A 21,541-nucleotide genomic window follows, 5' to 3' on the forward strand; every position below is an offset into this window, starting at 1 on the left:
CAATGGGAACGGTCAAATTTTCTCCTTACGTGTGCGACATTTGCATTTGACCTCGTCGAAATCGTACTTCTGGTTCGGTTATCCAGATCATTTGATAGTCATGAGTCCCCTTGTTCGTCAGAGTTATTGTTCGATCTATTTGCTGATGGCTAAACAAGTACAAGCATACATTATTTATATTACATTAAGCTGATAGGAAAGTTCTATCGCTTTCGCTGCTCGAAAAACAGAAATATACAGGGTGGTTGGTAACTGGTGGTACAAGCGGAAAGGGGGTGATTCTACGCGAAAAAAGAAGTCGAAAATATAGAATAAAAATTTTTCGTTCGAGGCTTTGTTTTCGAGAAAATCGACTTTGAATTTTCGCTCGGTACGCGTGCGGTACGTTATAACGAACCTTACTGTAGATCGTTGTCTTGATGGAAAAATTAAAAAAAGAATTTTTTTCTATATTTTCGACTTCTTTTTTCGCGTAGAATCATCCCCTTTCCGCTTGTACCACCAGTTACCAACCACCCTGTATATCGTCTCCGACAAAGACGTTTCCACAAAATGCAAGCACTAAAATTATGCTTCGTCATACAAGAATTTATCGGTCGAATCGATAATAATTAATTTCTCCGATAATATTACCTTCTTCTTTCTATAAATCGCCTGTCGATAGTCTAAATATACAGAGTGTTGCCATTTTAAACGCCAAAACTTCTGCACCGTGTAGGAGACCGATAAACTAAGAAAGTAAGTCCTTTGGAGAGTTGTTTGTTCTTGCTCCACTGTGGAAAAAATTGCAGGAAAAAAACAAAAAGATTTTCGCTCCTACGTTTATTTATTTAAGCTTATTTATGTATGTTAGACCGTTTAAAGTTTCGTCCTCTTGCTGCAATACAAATATTATATCTAACAATAACCTCCTCTTTAATTACAGATGAACATTGCTTTGATAATATTTGATGCACTGCAACTACGATTCGACCTTATCTTCATTAAATAGACGATAACACGAATAAGTGAATGAAAGAAGGAAAACGTGTTTGTTTCTTTCCTTGTGATTTTCTCCAAAATGGAGCAAAAACGAAGGAATCTCTGACCTTTTTTTTTTTTTTTGCTTAATTTATCGATCCCCTACACTCTGTATATGCTTTCCGATTATCTGCGGTTTGTAAAAATCCTGAAATAAGCTTGCAAATATAAAGGCAGAGAAGCAAATGTCTGGCGACAGAACGTTCCGGTCGATCGAGTAATTTGATGGTGTGATAATGAATGATTGGAACCTGAAAAGCAGGCCCCAGTCGAAAATTGGGAATATCTGTGGCTCGAAAACGACACTGCAACCATATCCAGTTCCTTTGACCTCTACAGGGATGGTTCTGCTGTTAATTACACGCAGCATAATTTTATCTTTGTATTTCCCAGGGTCCACGAGGTATAGTTTAACAGTAATGATCATCGATTCATGCGGTTCGAGATCACCAGACTCTGGACTGACGCTCCACAGTGAATCTTCGCTTTTCTTCAATGATTAGAAACAAAAAAAAAAGAAGAATTAAAAAATAGTCGCGAATTACATTATCGCTCGAGAGAATGTGGACAATTGATTTCTCTGTAATTTTGGACAAAATGTAATTTAACTGCAAAATCACTATCGAAGAAAATAATAATAAGAAGAATAGTACCAATGTCGCGATAAACTGAGTAGGAATAGGCGAATCGTTGATAAGCTGGAATTCCATCGTTTTTTCTTCGAGAACTTTCACCTCGCCGAAGTCCAAGGAAGTTGGCTCTGCAGAAACCACGGGCCCTTGCCCGTTGCACGCTATGACCAAGTGGGATGATACTGACGATGGTTCTCCCATAACTAACATACTATAGACATTTTTTTTATACTGTTTCCAAGTTTGTAAAACAGTTTCGATTCCAAGCTACACTTAGGTGTATCAACGATAATTATAAAACATCAAGTACTTTACTTTAGCATGATTTTGTGAGATCCTAGAGTCTTCGTGATAATAACAGCTTCCATTGTCTTCGACTGATGAGCCTTGACGTATCCCTGATTGTTGCAAAGGGAACAAATCACCGCCGAATTATCCGAAACCTAAAGAAACCGAAATTGAAAGAAACGAACGAAGAGGAAAAGCATCTAATAAACATAACTACGCTGAATGCTGTTGATGATTGTCCATCCCAACGATACCTGTTGTGGTATGAAATAAAAATAGCCATCCAAATCGGAAGTATTCTCCACGGCGAAGGATCGCGAATAAGGAAAATTGGTGAAGCAAAATTGAATGGTGATTTCTCGCGGCACGATCGATAACGAAGCCACTTTACCGCAGAATTTCACTGGCAAGGTGACAGGATCCGAATCAGAGTCCCACATGTCGACCTGAATAGTCGTCTGACCGACACGCGCGATATTGGCGGTGTAAATGACCTGCAAATCGTTAGAATCTGTTTCATAATCCCCGTTAAATCAGTCAACCTGACTTGTCAATTGTTAATTATAAACGATCGAGGAAAGGGATTGTTTACTTTGATTTTCATCGAACCATGAGCAGCCACCACCCCTTCCTGTGGGGCGACTTGGAATTCTCGCGGTTTGCTCGGGAAACTTGGCTTCGTTTGGGCTTTCGCGTAGTCCTCGTGCAGCAATGGAACCTGATCTCCGTCGTTCAGCACGGTTATGGTGAAAGCTACAGGTATCAGGGCTAGGTTGTTCAAGTGCACGTCTTGTCTAGTGCTGAATCCTATGAACAACATAGTCGTTTAACTGTGCTTGTTCTTATCAGCCGTTCTTCAATTTTTCATTGAATATTTCTAGTATATCTATTGAAGAATTTTCTAACATCTTATTCGGAGAATCATGAAAATACCGAGAGGAAAATATTTAACGAATCTCTAAGATTCCATATTCTATATCGACGGTTTGCTAGAAGAGTGACACATCTTTGACATATTTGGAAACGTTGATTCTGAGCTATTTATTAAGGGAATGATGTCATAATTACCTAATGAAACTATATTATTTAACAAGAACGATATCGGGGCCCCCGAAATCTATTAACTAAATTGTGAAAGAAAAAGATTGTTCCTTCGTCAAATAGTTGACCAATTAATAATTTTCTTTCAAACTTTTCATTTCCTAAAAATGTACTTTCCTTAATTATGTCATTCTTCGGTCGAATCGACGATATATTTCGCCGTTCGCTCTTTTTCTCTACTTAATAGAATCATTTCGCCAAGCGTACCGAGGGCTGTCGTGCCGAAATCGAGGCTCTCCTTGTCAAAGTACAAAGTAGGACATATAATGCATCCCCTGTAAGACAAGAAAGCGACATATCGTCAAAAGGAACATCGTCTTCCGAACGATTTCTCCCTAATCTTCGATCGTACAACGTACTTGATATGCAAGCTGAGCACCTCGAGGCTCTCTTTCACCACGAAATCGACCCTCTCCACGAAATCGCCCTTACGATTCGACGAGAACGTTAAATTGAAAGATTTATGCTCGTCTGGTTGTAGCTTAAGACTGAGAGGTGTCACGTCGATCGTTCCGCCGAAATCGGTTGGTTTTGCCCTGTAAATCAACGTGCCGGGTATGTGCCCTTTGTTCGCCGCTATTATCTGAAACGATGGCATCGTTTGTTTCAACGATTTCTGATTTAATTCGAGTTTTTTCAGGTGAAATTAATACGAGCCGAGAGGTAAGGTAGAGAGCTCTGATGGATCTGACGGATCTACGGTAGATTATACCTCGTAATTGTGCACCGAACACATGTAGATGTTCTCCAAACTGATCGTGAGAACGTTCAAGCGGAAAACCGGTCCTTTGCCTGTTCCATAAAGACTACAATAGAAGAACAGAATTTAGTGTATAACTCTTACAATCATTTGAACAGTCTCCTGTAAACTAGCCTTTTTTATTCTTTTTTATTTCTGTTTCTGTTCTTATTTCGCGATACTTTATTTTATTTTATTTCTTGTTACTGCTGTTAATTTATTTACAACCGATGTAATAAAGAGTATTTATCTCGTGGATATCAACGAATCGGTATTATTATTATTATTATATAGGGTGGTTGGTAACTGGTGGTACAAGCGAAAAGGGGATGATTCTACGCGAAAAAAGAAGTCGAAAATATAGAATAAAAATTTTTCGTTTGAGGCTTTGTTTTCGAGAAAATCGACTTTGAATTTTCGCTCGGTACGCGTGCGGTACGTTATAACGGATCTCACTGTAGCTCGTTGTCTCGATGGAAAAATTAAAAAAAAAAAGAAATTTTTATTCTATATTTTCGACTTCTTTTTTCGCGTAGAATCGCCCCCTTTCCGCTTGTACCACCAGTTACCAACCACCCTGTATGTTATTATTAAAATGTTATTGGTTTTACAATATTTTAGAGAATTATACTTGTCTTACGTCAGTGGTATTCTATCTTCGCGACCAGTCACTTCTAGATAGGCAGTACTGGTCACCTCGCCGACTTCCAGCGCACGAAAGAAAACTGTTACATCGGTGGACGATTGTGGCCAAATTTCAGCTTCCTAACAGATATTCGCCAGTAGTCATTTATCGAATAAACGTAAGTGGCACGTAAATTGTTGTTTAGAATCGAAAGAACTCGCCTCTGGTGCAAACATAAAACAAATATGATTATACTGAAAGGTTTCTTTCGTCAGAGACTCTAGCTCGTCCGTGTAGATACGTTGATAAACCAGCTGATGGATATCAGGGGTGCACACGTTATAATGAACGAGATCCACGCAACGATTAAGCTCGCTCTCATAAACCAGATGGAACAATTTCTTATAACTGCGGCAAAGTTGTTATTTTTCACTCTGCCATTATCTTCGTGATGATCGTTTTACTTACTGTTCTCTTCGCTCGTTATCCGCCTCGATGCTCTCAAGCTGCATCCACTTGTACTTGACGATATAATTGCTCCTGTTGTGGATCGTGAGAATCTTACTTCTTGATAGACCCAAGAAAGTATCTTCCATTCTGATGCTGCCTCTGTCGATTCGAACGGGGCAATTCTCTGTGGAGCATCGAAGTTCTATTCGCAGTTTTTCTTCTAAAAAAAAAATAAAAAAAGAAAATAAAAAAGAAATAGGGCAATATCGGTACTTATCTAATCTTTCGGGTTGCCCTCCTTCTTTAAATACCAGTTTCGTATTCGAGAAAAAGATTTCCTTCGAAATCGCCAGTCTTGTTAGACAGAAAGTGTACAGTGAACTGAAGCGATTCTTCTTCTTCCATTCTACCCTTCGATGGCTCGATCCAGAAGCAAGGGCTGCAATTTGTTGCAATTATTTTTACCATTTCATCGTAATATTATTTACGTATGTAAATTAATGAGGCTTTCTGTCGCCCACGACTCTTTGAGTTAATTAATTTTGATCCATAAGATCGCTCAGGCTCTTACAACCTCCGCTTTCCACATTCTTATAACTCAAAATTCTTTGTCTCGATTAAAATAACACTAAACTTTCATTGCAAATGTGACATTTTTTTGTATTCGATGACACATGTATTTATGTCTCTGGCTCTTGGACTAATATATTTTATTCTTCTTATAGAACTAATGATGGATGAATTTTATCTCGTATATGAAATAAATGAAACATAAATTAATTACTTGTCAGTGTAAAGGGTGAAAACAGTTGAGGCACCTCCGATGTTGCGTACAAATATCGTTTTCGACGAGGGGATCTTCACGCCTGTCAGTGGTACTTCGATTCGATCAGGAAAATCCAAAATTCCTCTCGCATTGATCGCTATCGATGTCATTGTATGTTTAAATTGTTCAATGTTCTACTTTCATGTAGAATCGACGTCGACACGAAAAGTCGAAAAGAAATTGCTCGGAAGATATTAATGGTTCCCAAAATCTCACCTACTACTGGTACTATCAGATCTCCGCTATCAGTCGCGAATTTCAATTGATAATGGTAGTCTTGGTTCCTGTCAGGCATGAACTTCACTCGATAGGAATTGGAAATACCTGGCGCAAGCATCGTCAAGTAACTGCTTCCACAGAAATCCACGGAAAAGAAAGGATCAGGCTCGTAAGAGCTTCTCAAATATCTTGGTACCTACGATTCACGAATAATCGAGTGAATCTTATGATTCTCAATTTTCATTTTATTAGCAAAAGAAACGTAAGATCGATCGGATCCTTGAAAATAGTTTTATGGCAATCTAATCGAGTTTTTCGTTATAAGAGCTTAAAATTACCGCTGAAACGTTTCGAACGGTCACTGTCACACTCAAAGAGATTCCTGGGGTGAACTGTTGAAATACGATAATACTAGGGCTGACTTCGAAATTGGAAGCCTCGAGTTCCATACATAATGGTAAATTGAATCTATTCTTCCATTTCAAAATATACTGCGTCATCTCGTCCGTTGTCATTAACATTTGTTTCATGTATTCTGATGGGCGGGCAGTATACTGGAAATATTCAATTGAATCAAATCCTGATCAAAATAATTAATGGGATAATATTCTTTGATAGTCATCGCAATGTAAATTTTGCGAAAATTTGCCAACCTCTTCTGCATCCTCGTCTTCTTTATATTGCGACTTACGAATCAAGCAGTTTACGATCTGCGTCGTATTAAATTTCTGAGGACCCCTCCATATATTTGTTTGATTGTTCTCGTTCATTCTTTCCTCGATATTTAAAATAATCTTCCTCTCGCGAATGATACTGATTGAAAATTCAGCAATTGCTCGTGCATATGTATGTCAATAATCAATTGTTCCAGTTCACGCTGATATCGATAATCGAAATTCAAATATTACATCCGTTCTTATCTTGATCATTTTACATACTCCTCCTTGAGGATAAACTTCGCAAATTTTTTAATTAAGATCTAACTCGATCAGGAAGCGGCGAATCATGTCACCACTTGACGCTCCAGCCCTAATATCGTGGATGATATATAGATTGCGTTGGCTGATACGTCAAGCAGCTCTTTGGAGAGTTAATCCAAAATTAGTCAAAGTTTAACCGTCTGCGGAACAGCAGCTCTCAAACTTTGCCTACTTTACCTAATCGTCTCCTGCTTTTAATCACATTAGAAATTCACTTTGCACTCCTTCTAATATAACGGAAGGTAATGACGTTGACATTGTTCCTTTTGCACAAGATCCTCCATTTACTTCATAAAATAACAAATACCGTCAACAGACATTTACGATCACATTTATTTCCATGAAACGTCCATAAGTACAGTGTACAACTCTGACAATTGGACTTATCGAAATCCCTCTCTAATATTGCACAAAAATTTCAGATATACGCGACAATTTTTCTCTCGTAAAGTATCGATTCTCCATTCAATCACGGAACACTATTATTCGCTTGAATAATAAATTGTTAACGATGTTAATTAACAGCATGGATAGGGGTTGCAAGGTGGTATTGTGCAGCAAGGCGATGGGCAATAGGGCACGGTGGTGCAAACTGATGGAGGACGACAAATTTTATCGAGCATTTCGACGCAAAGTTTACGACTTATTCGTGCACAAGGTGGAGAAAGAGGAGATTCTGGAGGGTAGCCGACTGCCTTGGCGTAGGCTTTTAAGCAGCACAACGGAGGTGCTCGACAACCAGGGGGTTGAGGAGGTGGTGGACAGGGAGGCATTTTTGATATGCAACAAGGATCGCAGTCTTCCTGATAACAGCACATCCCTGGACAAGGTCCTCGTGGACAACCTAGAGGCGGGCATCTGACGTTGCATACCTCCGGTTCGGGTTTTCTACAAAAATTGTTCGTTCGAGATCATCGAATGATTGAAATTACTTTATTTCATTATTTCTGTATTTTTTATTTTTTAAGAGGAATTTTTTAGAAAAGACTAACCGGCATCCGATCTCGTCAATTATTTCGAGCATCTCGTCCATGTAATTGCGGTACTTGCAGGGATCCATATTTGTTGGAGGATTAATTGATTGTTCACCGAGAATTTCATATATTTTTTGTTAATGCATAATAGCGAAAGCGATGAATTTTTATGTGAACGTTGGATTTAGTGCGTTTTACTGTCAAATAGAAAAAAACAAAAGCGTAATCGAATAGTATCGATACGATATTGTGCGATCAACTTCAGCCACGGGTAATAGAGCAATAATGACGTTTTCAAGGGTTAGGTTTTACAATTAGAAATTATTCGAGACGAGAAGAAAACCACTTTGTCGGTGAACGGCATTCTATTGGCAGACGGCAATTTGCTGATGAGGACGAAACGGCGTAGGAATGGCACAAACAATAGGAAGAAGAGAAGAAAGGCAGCGATTCTAGCAACGAGGATGTGCTTGACGTTGAAAGGGAACAACTATCCAGGATGAATGTCGAAACGCTCCTGGACATCTTCGTTGCTATTCGATTCGACAGCTACTGTGAAACGCTGCCTATTACTTTCCCAAACTTTCCTTCTTCTCTCATTATAGAAACACAGTCGATCGTAAGAGTAATAAGACATTTTATTCGGAGAAATCATAAAGATCTAAACCACGTCCCTTGAAATTTATCAGATCAACGATCTGTTTCGTTCAAAAGACCTGGTTCACCATAAAATAATTAAAAAGGTCTCATATACAAAATCACAAATACAATAAACGCTCTTCTAAAATTCACAAAGCACATATCAAACAAAACTGAAGTATAAAACAAAAATAAAAGAATCTCAAAAAGTTCGTATTACTAGTACATCATCGGGGGTTGCACGTGTCTGTTTGCAATCAGAGTTTCTGGTGCCACGATCTGCTGATTAGGTAAGTAGTCCTGCTTTCTCGCCAAATATCTCACACCCCCGATGGTCCTGGATTCGTGAATATCCGGTTGGCTGTAATACACCTTTTCAGGTAGCATCTTATCCTCCGCCATTTGTCCATTCATCGAACCATTTATATTTCCACTAGCGTCACCACCAGCATGATGGAAGCTTCCCTTATTCTGTTCTATCCTCTGGCTCGATCCGACATCGCCTTCGCCATTGTTCCTCCCTAAATTCTTCGTGTTTTGATAATACTGTTGCATCTGTTGATAGTGCTGAGGATAATTTCCATCGAACTTAAACGGCATTACGTTTCCACGATTTACCATTAGATTTCTCTCGACGTAAGGAACGAGACTCGTCGAATTCTGATCTGATAACTGTTGCTGGACGATCAATTGTGGCTGATCCGTGGCTACAGTGCCATTTTCTCTTTCAGCTTGCACGCTATAGTAATTATTTGGAATATTTGATTTCTGTCTGGGATATTCTTTCAAATATTCCTGTTCAATCTTCCTCGGGTTTAATAATCGTTGAGACGAAGGATTGTTCGGATTCCTCGAGTTGGCCAAGCCATTCGCAGACACTTTGTTAGCAGGTGGCGGTAAAATAGACGTGATCAAACGACGCTGAAACTCTGTTTCTGCCTCGGTGCGATCTTGCAATCCGTTCAGCTTTATTATATTCATCTTCTTAGGAGCCAAATTAGCCAGATACTCTAGTCCTCTTCTGGTTTCCATCGGCAATCTTTCATTCTCCAGCAGCTCCTTCGCCGCTGCCGGATCCTGCAATCCGTTGTTTCGCCTCTGTGGCCGAATGTCGTTTTTATATTGACGCATTTTTAACAAACTACACGGCTCCGTAGACGGACTGGAAGATTGGACATGTTCTTGATTTTCTTGAAGAATAGGCTGATAAAGCTGCTGGTATTGTTGCAATTGAGGTTGATTATAGTACTGCTGATGAGATTGTTGGTGAACATACTGACTCTGTGGCATATTTTGTTGATAATTCATAGATTTCATCGGATCGTTCACATTGCCAGGTACTGGAACAGTGTAAAGTTGGGGATGCATGTTATTCGTGTAATTCTGTAAAGCCCTCTGTTGCTGCTGCCAATTAGCCTGTTGCTGTTGCCAGTGCTGATGGTACTGCTGATTCGCACCCTGAACAGGAACCTGCTGGCCAGACATTTGGCCCATCATCTGCTGTTGTTGTTGTTGATGTTGCTGCTGTTGTTGCTGATGTTGCTGCTGCTGTAGCTGATGTTGCTGCTGCTGTTGCTGTTGTTGCTGCTGTTGCTGCTGTTGCTGCTGTTGCATCATCTCCATTTCCCGAGCTTCTTGTTCCCTTCTTCGTTGCTCCTGTATTTTCTCGATTTGCAAGTAAGATAATCTCGTAGGCGTCAGATGAATCATCCATTCAGGCTTTTCATCTTCCTGTTTTCTTTTGCGATTCTTCACCACGAGCTTCGTTTCTTCCGAAAATTCTCCCTGTTGGTGTAAAACCTCCACGTACTCTAATAGCTTTCGTTGCTCGTTCAGTAACATCTCGAACTGTCTTTGCATGATCTCCAAGGGTACTCCTTGCTGCTTCATAGTGGCCAACAATTTTTCCTGATCGCGAATCATAGCGACAGTGAACTTCAAAGGCTTCTTTCTTCCAGTTTGTTCTTTTGGATGACTGTCTTGGGATTGCTGGGGATTGAACTGCTGAGTAGGAACCATTTGTTGATTGGGATTCATCTGCTGATTAGTTCCTGGCTGATTATAGCCCATCAAACTTTGTTGTTTTTGGACAATCGCGTTTCCCTGTACAGGATTTCTACACAACTGCTGATACTGATGCATAGGATGTTGCTGATGTACAGAGCGTTGCAGTTGCACAGGCTGTTGTTGATGTATAGAGTGTTGCAGTTGCACAGGCTGTTGTTGATGTATAGAGTGTTGCAGTTGCGCAAGCTGTTGCTGATATTGAGGCATCAATTGCTGTTGTTGATTCTGTAGTCTACAGAGTGCCTGGTTACCATTTACCACGTCAACGTTGTAAGGTTTCAACTGGGCCTTAATGCTGGAATGTTCAGCCATCTGATTATTGTTGTTCCATCCATTTTGTACATTCATCGCGCTATGATTCGGTTGGCTTGATCCAATCATTCTTGAATTTTTTAATTGACTGGTCGCTACATCTTGAGGGGAAGTCATTCCATGACCAGGAAAATAGCTTCCATGCTGCTGAGGATTATAATTCGCAGGAGCTACTTGGCCTCCTACTTGCTGTTGATTCCCCATCATCTGCGTTTGATAGTTGTTAGCCCTCTGCTGCATCTGTTGCTGCTGTACCATGTTCTGCTGCAGCTGCTGATAAATCTGCTGAGGATTCTGAAGATTCGTGTGCGGTAAAACGGGACTACGCGAAGAACACTGATACAGATGATCAACGTTAGGTGAGTTTAACGTAACAGGATCCATAGGATTCAGCAAGTTAGGCTGTTCTTTGCTCAGCATTGCTCGTCTGTAGGCCATTGCATTTCGGCCTCCTACCGGTTGTTTCTCGTAATCGACTTCATCAGCATTCATCTGATTCTCATTTTTTATTTTTCCTTGATTCATAACCAAAACGTTTGAAACCTGCTGTATGCCTGGTTGCGACGTCGCTGTAACTTCAGGCAGATTGGAGGAAATCGCGTGGTTATTCTTCCGTGGAGAATACTCTCGCGAACCGTAGGGCACGAAAGGACGATGGGATTGAGCGTTTGAAACTTGTTGAGGCAGCGTACTCTCCGAGTGCGGATTCATCTGACCGATCTGATGGATCGCCTGCTGAGGCACAACCTGTTGCTGACTCACACTTTGCACGCCCTACGAAACGATTAATTTGTGCTTTAATGCGTCCAAGTTGGACTATTTGAAGATTGCATTTGAACTGGAAATACTGTTCGTGGCTAGGAAGTTGGATAGCAGAGGCAATACGAGTCTCATCGGTTATAGCATAATAGGATTAAAGAAACGATCATTCCCTGGCGGAATCAGATTCTCAATTGTTCGTATTTCACTCTTACGCTCGTTTTGGCAAACGAAAAGCATTTGTTGCGTTTGTAATATAAAATCCTTTATGAGACACGACTGACTCGATTAAAATGAAGAAAGCGAAAGTTAAAATAAAAGATATCCGAATAAGGATAAAAAGACCTTTAAAGAACTTTAAGTGGATAAAAGAACTTTAAATGGTACAGTAACGTCATATTCCTCGATCAAAGTCTCCGTAACGAGATTGATAAAATTAAAAGGAAAAAGGCAAAGTTAATAAAACATTCTCATAGTAGGATATTCGGACAATCAAAAGCTTCAAATGTAATAGAACGACTTCACTTTCATCTATCGGTTCCTGCATGAAAAAATTGATAAAACTAGAAAGAAAAAATAAAAATTAATAAAATATCGACTTACCTGTGGCTGTCGGTGTTGATGAACATGCTGTGTGACCGCTGTAGCGTCACCTTGACCAGTGTCGCGACATTGCTCAGGATGTCCAGCCACGTACACGATTCCACATTCTCGAGGATCTTGCTGTGCGATTAAAGCACCTATTGGTTTGGGAGAAAAAGGCGGAGGACTTTCCAACTTTTTAATTTTCTCCGCAGGGAAATACTTGAGTCTCGGCGAGGAACACGACCTAGACTCTTTGCATCTGTCTTGAGAGCTAAACCTTGTCTTCGGCATAGAAACGTCCACGGCTTTGTTGATCAGTTTTGAAGGATCATTCGAATCGACGAGATTGTGCGTAGATGGTAATTTCTCGGTTTTAAAAAACTTTTGTTGCACGGTATTCGGTTTCGCGTGCAAACTGGCTGTACTTGGCCGTCTGGACGATGCTTTCTGCCTGATGTTTCTATCCACTGAAGCTTTCCTGTAAGAAGGAACTTGTATCTCTTGATACAAATAACACGACAAAGTGGCGAAAGAATGGCAATCAAAAGCAGAAATCAATCGTTATTTCATCGCCACACATTTTATTTTTTAAATAGAAAGGACTGTTGGAAAACGAGGCTCGTAACGTTCTCCCGTAATTTCATGACAGATTTAAATAGTAAAGTAACTACTCTTAAATATTAAAAAAAAACTTCTGGTATAAAAAGACAGGGTTTATAAGATTGATTAATAGAAAAGAAGAAAATGTTAACCCCTGATTTACCGAATTGAAAAAAAATAAGGGACTTTAAAAGTTGTACCTTTTGTTCATTTTCGTTCGAAATTTTGCGAGAGTAATGGGAATATCTAGTGGAACATCATCTGTGATAAGCCAGGTAATTTTCTAGCTCGGATTTTGCATCACCGCCGAGGAAAATGGGAAACTCTGACAGCGAGATGTCAGTCCAGGTTTGAAAGTAAGCTGTGTTGTCATGGATACAGCTTATGGTTCGTTCTTAATTTCAAATTTATATCTAACTGAAGCAAGCCACACACGAATAAAACCGATCAACAGTATTGAGGTTAATCATTTGACTTCTTTTTAATTAAGCACTTATCGTGTATCCTCGTAATGAAGGAAGATGTTACTACAGATTGAGCAGAAATGAACTTGTTCAGTTTGACTTCCGAGTGCTTCAAATATAAAAATAACTTCTTGTTGATTTTGTTAATAAACGAGAAAAAAGAAATAAATATTTCTTGTAAATGAATGCGACTTAAATACTTTTACAATTTTTTATTATGTGTTGTTTACATAATTGTGTATTTCTTAGCTTCCCGTATTTTTCTTTGCGGCTACTGATAATGTCAATAGATGATGATATAACTTCGAAATTTTTATCTCAAACGTGATACGATAAAATCAGTCATCCCGTTGTCGCAACCGTACCAAAACCTTGACAACGTGACTTGATTCATAAAAAAAAATCACAGTAAAAAATGAATGGTACCTGTTTTCTATTGCGATCAACATTATCAAATGCTGAAGTACATCGTAATCACGTTCGTTTGTTTAACGATGATATTGAAAAATGAATATATTGCCAAACCGTATTGAAAAATATGCAGCAAATTCTCCCCGTGACCTTTCACTTTGCAAACGCACTTATTTTTAAGGGGGGAAAAAATACATGCCTGTGCATAGTAATTTTAGCTTGCGTGGGACGAATTGCGGCTGATTTAAGATCGTCTAAAACTGAAAATTGGGAATAACAGATAAACATTTTTCTCGATGAAATCTCGATCTCTATCGCAAGAATGATCCTCGTTATTTTAATAATTTGTCATTCTAATGAACAACCTAACAAGGTAACGTCTAAATCGGTAAGCCACTTAATTCTTGGTAATTCTTAATTCGGTTGCGATGATCATCGAATTCCTCAATCGGGAAATAAAAGTTTGTTGGAAGACGTACTCGAGTACAGTTCAATCCGAGATTACAACCAATCGGGGTCTCTTCGTCGTAAGTTTTGTGCCACTTCCGAGACAGTAAATCGATCATAATTAGGAACCTGTGTCTTAATTCGTTTTACCTGATCAGGATTTCTTCAACGTTGAAACAGTTCCATGTATCTTGTATTTTTATCTTAACTCGCAAAATTTTCTTTGAAAATTATATCTCTCTGTACCTGATATTTTCCTAAAAAAAAACAAAAAAAAAGACAAAAACGTTATCTTCAGATACTGCTATAATTAAATGTAACTGAATCAACAAAACATTTCAAAAATCACCTATTTTCGTATCAAAAGTCAAATCCACGTATATATTCGTCGTTCTCGTTAGATCCCACACGCCTAGCTGTCAGATCCCAAGAAACCTTCCAACTCTTGCCTGTAGTTAACAGGGGGGATGAGACACTGCACAAAGAAAACCACAGCGTTGAACGTCAATTAATACATTCGTTTTCCTGAGGATCGTTCAAAAGTGAATGGTATTATGGCGAACTGACGGCAAACTGCACGACAAGGGGAGCAAGGCGGCGGAGTAGGCGGTGGACAGGGCATACAGGGGACCATTTTCTTGGTGCAAACGAACGCCACAGTTGGACAGGGCGGTGGACAGGGTGGCGGTGGTGGTGTACACGCAACGATAACCTTTGGTGGACAAGGAATGGCGCAACAAGGTGGACAAGGGGTACAAGGCCGTAGGTAAACCTAATTTCGAGGTGAGTTATTAAGTTAGCTCCGTGAAAACAAGCTACGTAAAGGACTTAATATATTTGCATTGTTGTTACGCGTTGCTCTTTGAAATTCTTGTAACGACGATAAAAGAGAGGAAGAATAAAAATTTGATTTGTCCCGTATTTTTATTTTTATATTTTGTTGGAACTCACTGTTGTTTTAGTTGGCTGAGGTGGGCAACGGGGTGGGCAAGGTGGCCTGCATAAAATAGTGGGTGGAGGGCAAGGTGGGGGGGAGCAGCATGGATTACAGCAAGATCGGCAGGACATATTTCCGAAACAACCTTCGTACGAAAAAAGGATATCATAGTTTAGATAAATAAGTTTAACAGAATCTTATTTATACTTATTATATTTGACATAAAACTGTGAAGTAAAAAAAGTAATAGTTGATTAAAGTTCTATATTTCATCAAATTTGAGTCCTCTGCGTCTCTTGTCGAATTCGAATTATCTAAATTGTATTTTAAACCGCATTACAAAATCGATTAACTGCTAATAAGAGAGACTTTACTTGATTACGCTACGGCACTAACGGGATACGAGCTGATTATGAGGAGTTAAGTCGATATTTCCATGCGATGTCCGTGAGTCTGCATATTGTCGTCGATCCCCTGACGATGGACCAGGCCCAATCTAACGAGAAACGGCGGCATTGGCGTGGTTCGACGTCTATTTCGGACCACTTGAAATTTTGTCGATGGACGAACGAGAAGCCTAAACGGTGTGACGTATTATTTGCTTGTTTAGTTTGCCGGTTGCCTAGACGATCTGATCTTTCTTTTGTCAGCCAGTCGTACTATTCTTTTTCAGCGGGAAAATAGCATGTAAAATCACGGCTATTCGACCTTATTTCTCGTAACGATAATTCTGTGAAAAAATTTCATGTTTTCGCTTAATTGATACTTCCGTAATCTGCATGCGTATATTGATATTATTAATGTCAATTAAATTAAACGATTCCTAATGGCTACTATCACGACTAATTACAAAATCAAATTCGAAATAATTCAAGATGATATATTGATATTAATTTAAGGAAAGAAAATAAAAGACAGAGAAAACGAAAAAGAGGTAAAACGAAGGAAAAAACATAGGGAAAGTTAAAAGTCAGAAAAAGAGAGATAGAGGAGGATGACAAGAAAGGGGCGAAAAAAAGAAAGACGAGAAGGAAAAAGAGAAAGGATAGCATTGCAAGTACGAGATCGTTCACGTGAACTGTCGTTCGTCTACCTCGAGCTGCAACTTAATACAGTCTCTCTGAAGTATAAGGACCGTTCGGAAAGAAAACCAGGATAGGCGCGTAAACTGGGAGGAGAAATGAGTGTTTTCTTGACGAAATTCTATTACAGACTGACTAGTGGAAGAATAATTGAAGTTAGACATATTGCTGGCGATGGGTAATCGAATTACCTCACTTTTCTCGAGATGCCAAGGGTAGAGAGAATAAGTAATTGGTGAGGGCATATGCCAAGGAAGGAAAAGGTCCAACTTCTACGAAATGGTCCACAGGTAAAAAGATAATAAAACACCCTGAGTTTAAGGAAAGAAAGGGAAGGTACAGTAAGGCCGGGGCCAGCGTTAGATCGACGCTGCGTTGCGTAGCCTGTGTTGTAGAAATGTACGCACACGCGAGCACTGTGGCACATTTAGTTGTGTGACACGTTGTGTGAATGCATTTCTACAACACAGGCCACGCAACACATCGTCGTCGGTTCAGCACTCGCGTAGCCCTGGCCTAATTCCAAAAAATCCAAGTCGTTGAGGTTTCCTTGGTTATAAACGGTCGCTAATTACTTAACCAGTTAACTGGGGAATTTGATTTTAGAAATCTCTCACAGGGTTAGGCCGTGGAATGCGTAAATGAATACAAGCGACAACGAGTACAAACGTACCGAAATAAAGCTTTTGTTTGACGTGTATACTCGTCAAACGCAGTTAACCGGTTAAATTATTTTTAAAGACTCGATGACTTTATCATCTTGCTGGTACGCTGCAACAGATAGAAAAGCTATCAAAGGAGGAATTTCCTTATTGCTAAGTATCTATCTTTGCTTCTGCTTCATCAAAGTTAAAGCAGTAATTAGCTAATGTATATTAAGTAACGTAATGTAATTAACTATGCATTAGCCGACTATAAATGTATTTTCTATAATTCAGTGAAAACTTTCGACCGTAAATATTTTATACCTATTTCGTAGAGTCTTCTTACAAATTTCTAACTATAAAAACATTTTAAATTTTAATCAATTAACCTTATAGGAATATCAATTAACCTTACAGAACGCGCGATTGATCTGTAAGTTACATCGAAAATCTTTTTTAATTATCGGACCAACTTTTGGAAACACTTTATTCTTTATTACATTGCGGCTTCTTTTTTTTGTAAATAGTCATTAATCACTTGTTAAAGTGTGACGTGTGTTTCTGGCACGTCTAAATAGAATTGTTAAGCTAATTGTCCTTCCATTACATCACGCAGAATCCAGGCCCATTCGGTGGTTGCGCCGGAATTCCACGCCTGTTCATGCGACAGGCATGCTCCTCGAGGCGTTGAGCAGCCTTGTATTCGTCTGGTTTCGTACTGCTCCAAAGACGCTCTGCAGCTGCGCTAGCACGAGGCCATATTCTCGAATGCACATTGTTCCTAGAAACAAGAACATCAATTTTTCAATTACCCATTCGACGGATAAATCTCCAATCGTACGTTACTCGAATCAATTGAATACATTTTAAAGTCTTATCCACATGGATTCAAGTTCAATTAGACGCGACGAAAGAAGAAATAACTACCTGTCGACAAATTCTCCCCACATGCAAGCTTCGCCACCCAGCATCAATTTAGTCAAGTTTGATGACACCCCGGCGAACGACAATGGGTCACATTTGTAGAACTTCTTCCAGTCACCGCCACCAGCGATATGATCCAAATACCAACAAGCTGATAACAGTACCGGATGTCCAGCTTTGGTCGCGTTCTCCAACTTCTTCGCCCACTGGCCGGTCCACACGTGCACCACAGTACTATTCGGCATGACGACTCCATTTTCGAATACCTGAAAACCAACAACGATTTAGATCTCAATTCACTGACCTAGCTTCTGCTTCATTTAACGCCAATGCAAACGACCAATAAATTTGCTTTGGGACACTTATCACGATGGAATATTTGCTGTCGTTTGATGTTATGAAAAATGAATATTCTTCTGTACGATCGACCCAAGCAGTAAACGATATCATCGTCTAAAATATACCATTTATTTAACGTGTTTTCCACTTACGGAACGTCCGTTGGTGATAAAACGCGATCGTTTCATTTGCAATCTCACGCACGAAGCAATCACAAGGCGAGCGATTAATAGGTTCACTATCGGTTTTTATTACCCGGTCGTCTTCAGCTTCGTTTTATGAGACGAACAAACACCATAGGGTGATACTTTACCTCCTGCCACACGATCGTGCTCGCCTGAAGAGAATTGGTGATATGAAGAAGCTTGCCGATGTACTCGCTCTCTAGTTGCGTATAGCTGGACATGTTGTGCGATTTCATATACGAATTGATCACCGGATTGCTCATCCAACAATCGAATGGCACTTCATCGCCGCCAAGATGAACGTATTGATCCGGAAATACCTGCACGATCTCGGCGAATAAACGACTGAGGAACTCGTAAAGCTGCGGACTCGTCGGATTCATTGGGCCCAATTTCCCGTTTGCCTTTCCTTCGTTATCTAATAATATTTTTCATACGACAGCTTAGAAATTTTATCGTTTTTCGAATGGTTAAACGATTAGTAATAGAGAGATTAAACAATAATAAAAAAGTGAAAAGACGTATTAAAAAGAGAATTTAATAGACCTACACGTGTATGTACATATATTATCCTTGAAAAGTTTGGAATCATTAATTTTTATAGTAGTATCGAAGAATTTAAATGGAATATTAATTTAAAATTTGATAATTGTGGAAAAATTTTTTAGTCAGAAATCGATCGAAGTATAATGTATTTACCGTAGCAAGTGGTCAATAGTTCAGGATGAGCTAAACCCCATGACCTAGTATGTCCAGGAGTATCGAATTCCGGCATCACTCGGATGCCCCTTAGCCTGGCGTAGTCAACGATCGTCTGGATATCGTTTAATGTGTATACCATTGAGGGATGGTACGCTCCCTTGGCGGACAGTTCCGGATAACTGGAGCTCTGGTAAGGGAAGCTGTTGTCATCGACGATGTGCCAGTGAAGAACGTTCATTTTATTATAAGACATGGCATCCAGAGTAAGCATTATATCAGAGATGGGCAAATAATGGCGAGACGTGTCTAACAGTAGTCCACGATGAGGAAACTTTGGAGCATCCTGAATGGTCTGACATCTGATTTTCAACTACAAAAGAAACGCGTGCTTATAATACATTTTTCATATTTATTCATTTTCTATGCACATACTTACGTGAGAACCATTACCAGCTGGGATTAAGAGCTGAGAAAAAGTCTCGAGACCTCGAAGAACTCCCCATATCGACGCACCTACCAGATTCGCGACTGTAGAGTTTTCGTTGATCACGAGAGCGTCTGCGAAAGTTCAATCGATTCGAGTTTAAATCTGTTCGAAGAAGACGCATCTTTTCCTACCTATGTTTGCGAGAGTCGACCGAACTTTCAGGTCTATCGTAGTACTTAAAATTTCTATCAAGTTCCTGTTAGGGGAACCTTGGAACTCCGTGGAATATTTATCGATCCTTATCGTGACTCGTTCGTTTCATTCAAAAAGGAAAAACGAAGACGAAAGACCTATCGCGTGTAAAAGATTTAAATCTTGCACAATAATGGTAGAATGTGCGTGCGTATAATCTTCACGCTACTTTTGCAGTTAATCGCTCGGTTCGACTTTCAAGCGGAGCTAAATAAGAAACGATGAAGAAAAATCAGGCTTCGTAACGTGGCTTTGTTTCGATCGTCCTATTGACTCGTTTATTCGCGTATCATTAAACGTCTTTCTAATATTTGCAGTTTCTGGATACTTGTAAGCATCTTGCCTCTCGAAGCTTTCGTGATCTCGTAATTGTATCATTGACATTCTATGTCATCAGTCGAGAGATGAAATAAAAAATGACGATGTTATTTAATGAGATCCATTCGCACTAATCCACTTACCAGCTGTCTTAATGACTTAACACAACTGTTCGGGAACATGTTGCTTATGTTACATCAAGTTTCTTATTAAGAATGCACGATCATTTTGCTACTTTCCGTTATAGCAGAAGCACTTACATGATTCCGACATCTCTAAATGAGGCCAGTGATTGCCATCCATCTCGCAAGGCATTGTCACGTGAATATCCAAAGCGCTGAGAGTACCTTTGATGGTTGCATCGTCTCTTACTGGGAATTTAGGATGGCCTTGCGACGAAATCTTCGCTATTCGTGCTTCCGTTAGAATAATTGCCTTGTACCTCTCCACCGCATCCGTCATAATATCGCATGCGCCGCCAATCACCTGCGAAACCGATTCACTTCAATTTAGACAAAATAACATTAATTGTCCATTTGAAGCCATAATTATTGTAGGAAACCTGACTTTGCATTCTCGCCGTACGTCACACAGATAAATCACGCGCGTAGTATAATTAAGATAACGACACAGAGAGTTATCTGTTATCCGCAAATGCGGATACATCGAAAACGATACAAGTTGGACTAAAAAACAAGACAACGGAACAAGATAGCGAATATTTACAAGCACGTTCCGACTATGAAATTAACTTTTTATAAAAATTTGCACGCGCTTGGGCCGAATTTCCACGGGCGAGTCCCCTAGTCAAAGGAAACCTGTTCCCGGAAGAAGATACCTCTACGCTTTGCTATTTGCTTCCTACTGATGGAAGCTCCGCTATCATAAAGCCATAAAATGCAACAAACCTACAACTTTCGTCCAACTATCGTAGACTCTACAATCAACGAACAAGTCTTTTGGAGCCAGAAACTTCAGCTGCCAATGTCCCCGTGAAACACTTAAACTTGCTCTACGTAAAGTACCAATTAGAAATACCCACGTAGAAAACGAAACGTCTCCCCATGGAATTACCTTCTTCAATTACTCACGTTAAACTGGAAAGTCGAGGGTCGCAGAAGATAGAACGCATTGCGCACCATGCGATTTGTTGGACTGGGCCATGGTTCGCCCTGAGTGGGACGCACCCAAGAGCCAGCGTCCGGATTCAACGAGTGAACTCTGTGTACCAAGAGATACGATAGCCATCCTAGCAACAGGAACAACGTTGGCAACCTGGTCCTCATGTCCATCGGTTTACGAGCAGGTTTTCAACGGGAGGAACGATGCGACGCCAGCGAGTGGTCATCGTCTACTGAACGCAGAGAACGACGCGTACGGTAACGAGAGTGGTAACGACCTTAGGCTGCGCCACTTAACTTTCATCACTTTGCCTGGCGGCGTGCTCACGGTCAAGTGGGAACAACCAGTCCACGGGTCGGCTGTGTCCTTAAACGAACGTCTTGCAGTAGACGAGAATCGCTGTTGCGGACAAAGACGAACGCTGTTAATCGTTGATCGCATTGGTAGATCGTTGACACCACGTGGAATTCT

At 40.0% G+C, this 21,541-nt stretch overlaps 6 protein-coding genes across 7 annotated transcripts in view; all 6 read right to left on the reverse strand.

Moving 5' to 3' along the window:
- LOC117163506 (hydrocephalus-inducing protein homolog) overlaps positions 1 to 6,033 on the reverse strand; it is a 33,255-nt gene extending 27,222 nt beyond the window's left edge. Inside the window, exons 1-15 of the mRNA XM_076621397.1 lie at positions 5,898 to 6,033; positions 5,640 to 5,778; positions 5,167 to 5,294; positions 4,874 to 5,075; positions 4,627 to 4,813; positions 4,421 to 4,545; positions 3,754 to 3,847; positions 3,401 to 3,624; positions 3,249 to 3,316; positions 2,533 to 2,747; positions 2,195 to 2,434; positions 1,968 to 2,095; positions 1,674 to 1,863; positions 1,272 to 1,510; positions 30 to 149 (exon numbers count right to left, since the gene is read on the reverse strand). Of these exons, the coding sequence (XP_076477512.1) occupies positions 30 to 149; positions 1,272 to 1,510; positions 1,674 to 1,863; positions 1,968 to 2,095; positions 2,195 to 2,434; positions 2,533 to 2,747; positions 3,249 to 3,316; positions 3,401 to 3,624; positions 3,754 to 3,847; positions 4,421 to 4,545; positions 4,627 to 4,813; positions 4,874 to 5,075; positions 5,167 to 5,294; positions 5,640 to 5,778; positions 5,898 to 6,018 (2,420 nt within the window). The 5' untranslated portion in view covers positions 6,019 to 6,033. The remainder of the gene's footprint in view (positions 1 to 29; positions 150 to 1,271; positions 1,511 to 1,673; positions 1,864 to 1,967; positions 2,096 to 2,194; positions 2,435 to 2,532; positions 2,748 to 3,248; positions 3,317 to 3,400; positions 3,625 to 3,753; positions 3,848 to 4,420; positions 4,546 to 4,626; positions 4,814 to 4,873; positions 5,076 to 5,166; positions 5,295 to 5,639; positions 5,779 to 5,897) is intronic.
- A 169-nt stretch (positions 6,034 to 6,202) lies between these two features.
- Positions 6,203 to 6,670, reverse strand: LOC143303155 (uncharacterized). The gene is made up of 2 exons (XM_076621398.1): positions 6,554 to 6,670; positions 6,203 to 6,454 (listed from the first exon to the last, which is right to left on the reverse strand). Exons 1-2 carry the CDS (start codon positions 6,668 to 6,670, stop codon positions 6,203 to 6,205), a joined length of 369 nt encoding a protein of 122 aa, XP_076477513.1.
- A 525-nt stretch (positions 6,671 to 7,195) lies between these two features.
- LOC117163588 (uncharacterized) lies at positions 7,196 to 8,002 on the reverse strand. Its single transcript, XM_033345994.2, has 2 exons — positions 7,873 to 8,002; positions 7,196 to 7,768 (listed from the first exon to the last, which is right to left on the reverse strand). The coding sequence occupies exons 1-2, from the start codon at positions 7,938 to 7,940 to the stop codon at positions 7,399 to 7,401; spliced, it is 438 nt and encodes a 145-aa protein (XP_033201885.2). The 5' UTR covers positions 7,941 to 8,002; the 3' UTR covers positions 7,196 to 7,398.
- Positions 8,003 to 8,605: 603 nt separating this feature from the next.
- LOC117163505 (uncharacterized) lies at positions 8,606 to 13,027 on the reverse strand. Its single transcript, XM_033345829.2, has 3 exons — positions 13,017 to 13,027; positions 12,235 to 12,694; positions 8,606 to 11,646 (listed from the first exon to the last, which is right to left on the reverse strand). The coding sequence occupies exons 1-3, from the start codon at positions 13,025 to 13,027 to the stop codon at positions 8,713 to 8,715; spliced, it is 3,405 nt and encodes a 1,134-aa protein (XP_033201720.2). The 3' UTR covers positions 8,606 to 8,712.
- Positions 13,028 to 13,477: 450 nt separating this feature from the next.
- Positions 13,478 to 17,119, reverse strand: LOC117163534 (uncharacterized). 2 transcript variants are annotated; one of them, XM_076621401.1, is made up of 5 exons: positions 15,450 to 17,119; positions 15,090 to 15,220; positions 14,706 to 14,910; positions 14,488 to 14,613; positions 13,478 to 14,395 (listed from the first exon to the last, which is right to left on the reverse strand). In XM_076621401.1, the coding sequence occupies exons 2-4, from the start codon at positions 15,204 to 15,206 to the stop codon at positions 14,594 to 14,596; spliced, it is 342 nt and encodes a 113-aa protein (XP_076477516.1). In that variant the 5' UTR covers positions 15,207 to 15,220; positions 15,450 to 17,119; the 3' UTR covers positions 13,478 to 14,395; positions 14,488 to 14,593. The 2 variants fall into 2 exon arrangements, with proteins under 2 accessions (XP_076477516.1, XP_076477515.1); XM_076621400.1 differs by having other exon boundaries at positions 14,488 to 14,910.
- Positions 17,120 to 17,271: 152 nt separating this feature from the next.
- Positions 17,272 to 21,336, reverse strand: LOC117163533 (beta-hexosaminidase subunit beta). The gene is made up of 7 exons (XM_033345880.2): positions 21,040 to 21,336; positions 20,209 to 20,434; positions 19,388 to 19,509; positions 18,949 to 19,321; positions 18,378 to 18,667; positions 17,729 to 17,991; positions 17,272 to 17,582 (listed from the first exon to the last, which is right to left on the reverse strand). The coding sequence occupies exons 1-7, from the start codon at positions 21,238 to 21,240 to the stop codon at positions 17,405 to 17,407; spliced, it is 1,653 nt and encodes a 550-aa protein (XP_033201771.1). The 5' UTR covers positions 21,241 to 21,336; the 3' UTR covers positions 17,272 to 17,404.
- Between the last annotated feature and the right edge of the window lie 205 nt (positions 21,337 to 21,541).

The sequence above is a fragment of the Bombus vancouverensis genome, chromosome 9 (genome assembly GCF_051014615.1).
Source record: "Bombus vancouverensis nearcticus chromosome 9, iyBomVanc1_principal, whole genome shotgun sequence".
Classification (NCBI taxonomy): Eukaryota; Metazoa; Arthropoda; class Insecta; order Hymenoptera; family Apidae; genus Bombus; species Bombus vancouverensis.

Excerpts from the sequence above, each read along its gene's own strand:
- LOC143303155 (XM_076621398.1), bottom strand. The coding sequence starts at position 6,670 with ATGAACGAGAACAATCAAACAAATATATGGAGGGGTCCTCAGAAATTT. Across the intron at positions 6,455-6,553 it reads AAGACGAGGATGCAGAAGAG|TATACTGCCCGCCCATCAGA; the intron begins GTTGGCAAATTT and ends GAATATTTCCAG.
- LOC117163588 (XM_033345994.2), bottom strand. The coding sequence starts at position 7,940 with ATGGATCCCTGCAAGTACCGCAATTACATGGACGAGATGCTCGAAATA. Across the intron at positions 7,769-7,872 it reads ATTGACGAGATCGGATGCCG|AAAACCCGAACCGGAGGTAT; the intron begins GTTAGTCTTTTC and ends CAATTTTTGTAG.
- LOC117163505 (XM_033345829.2), bottom strand. Across the intron at positions 11,647-12,234 it reads ATCAACACCGACAGCCACAG|GGCGTGCAAAGTGTGAGTCA; the intron begins GTAAGTCGATAT and ends ATCGTTTCGTAG.
- LOC117163534 (XM_076621400.1), bottom strand. The coding sequence starts at position 15,206 with ATGTCCTGCCGATCTTGCTGTAATCCATGCTGCTCCCCCCCACCTTGC. Across the intron at positions 14,911-15,089 it reads CTCAGCCAACTAAAACAACA|GTTTACCTACGGCCTTGTAC; the intron begins GTGAGTTCCAAC and ends CCTCGAAATTAG.
- LOC117163533 (XM_033345880.2), bottom strand. The coding sequence starts at position 21,240 with ATGGACATGAGGACCAGGTTGCCAACGTTGTTCCTGTTGCTAGGATGG. Across the intron at positions 20,435-21,039 it reads CCTCGACTTTCCAGTTTAAC|GTGATTGGCGGCGCATGCGA; the intron begins GTGAGTAATTGA and ends TCGGTTTCGCAG. Across the intron at positions 19,510-20,208 it reads TTTAGAGATGTCGGAATCAT|ACGCTCTCGTGATCAACGAA; the intron begins GTAAGTGCTTCT and ends GAACTTTCGCAG.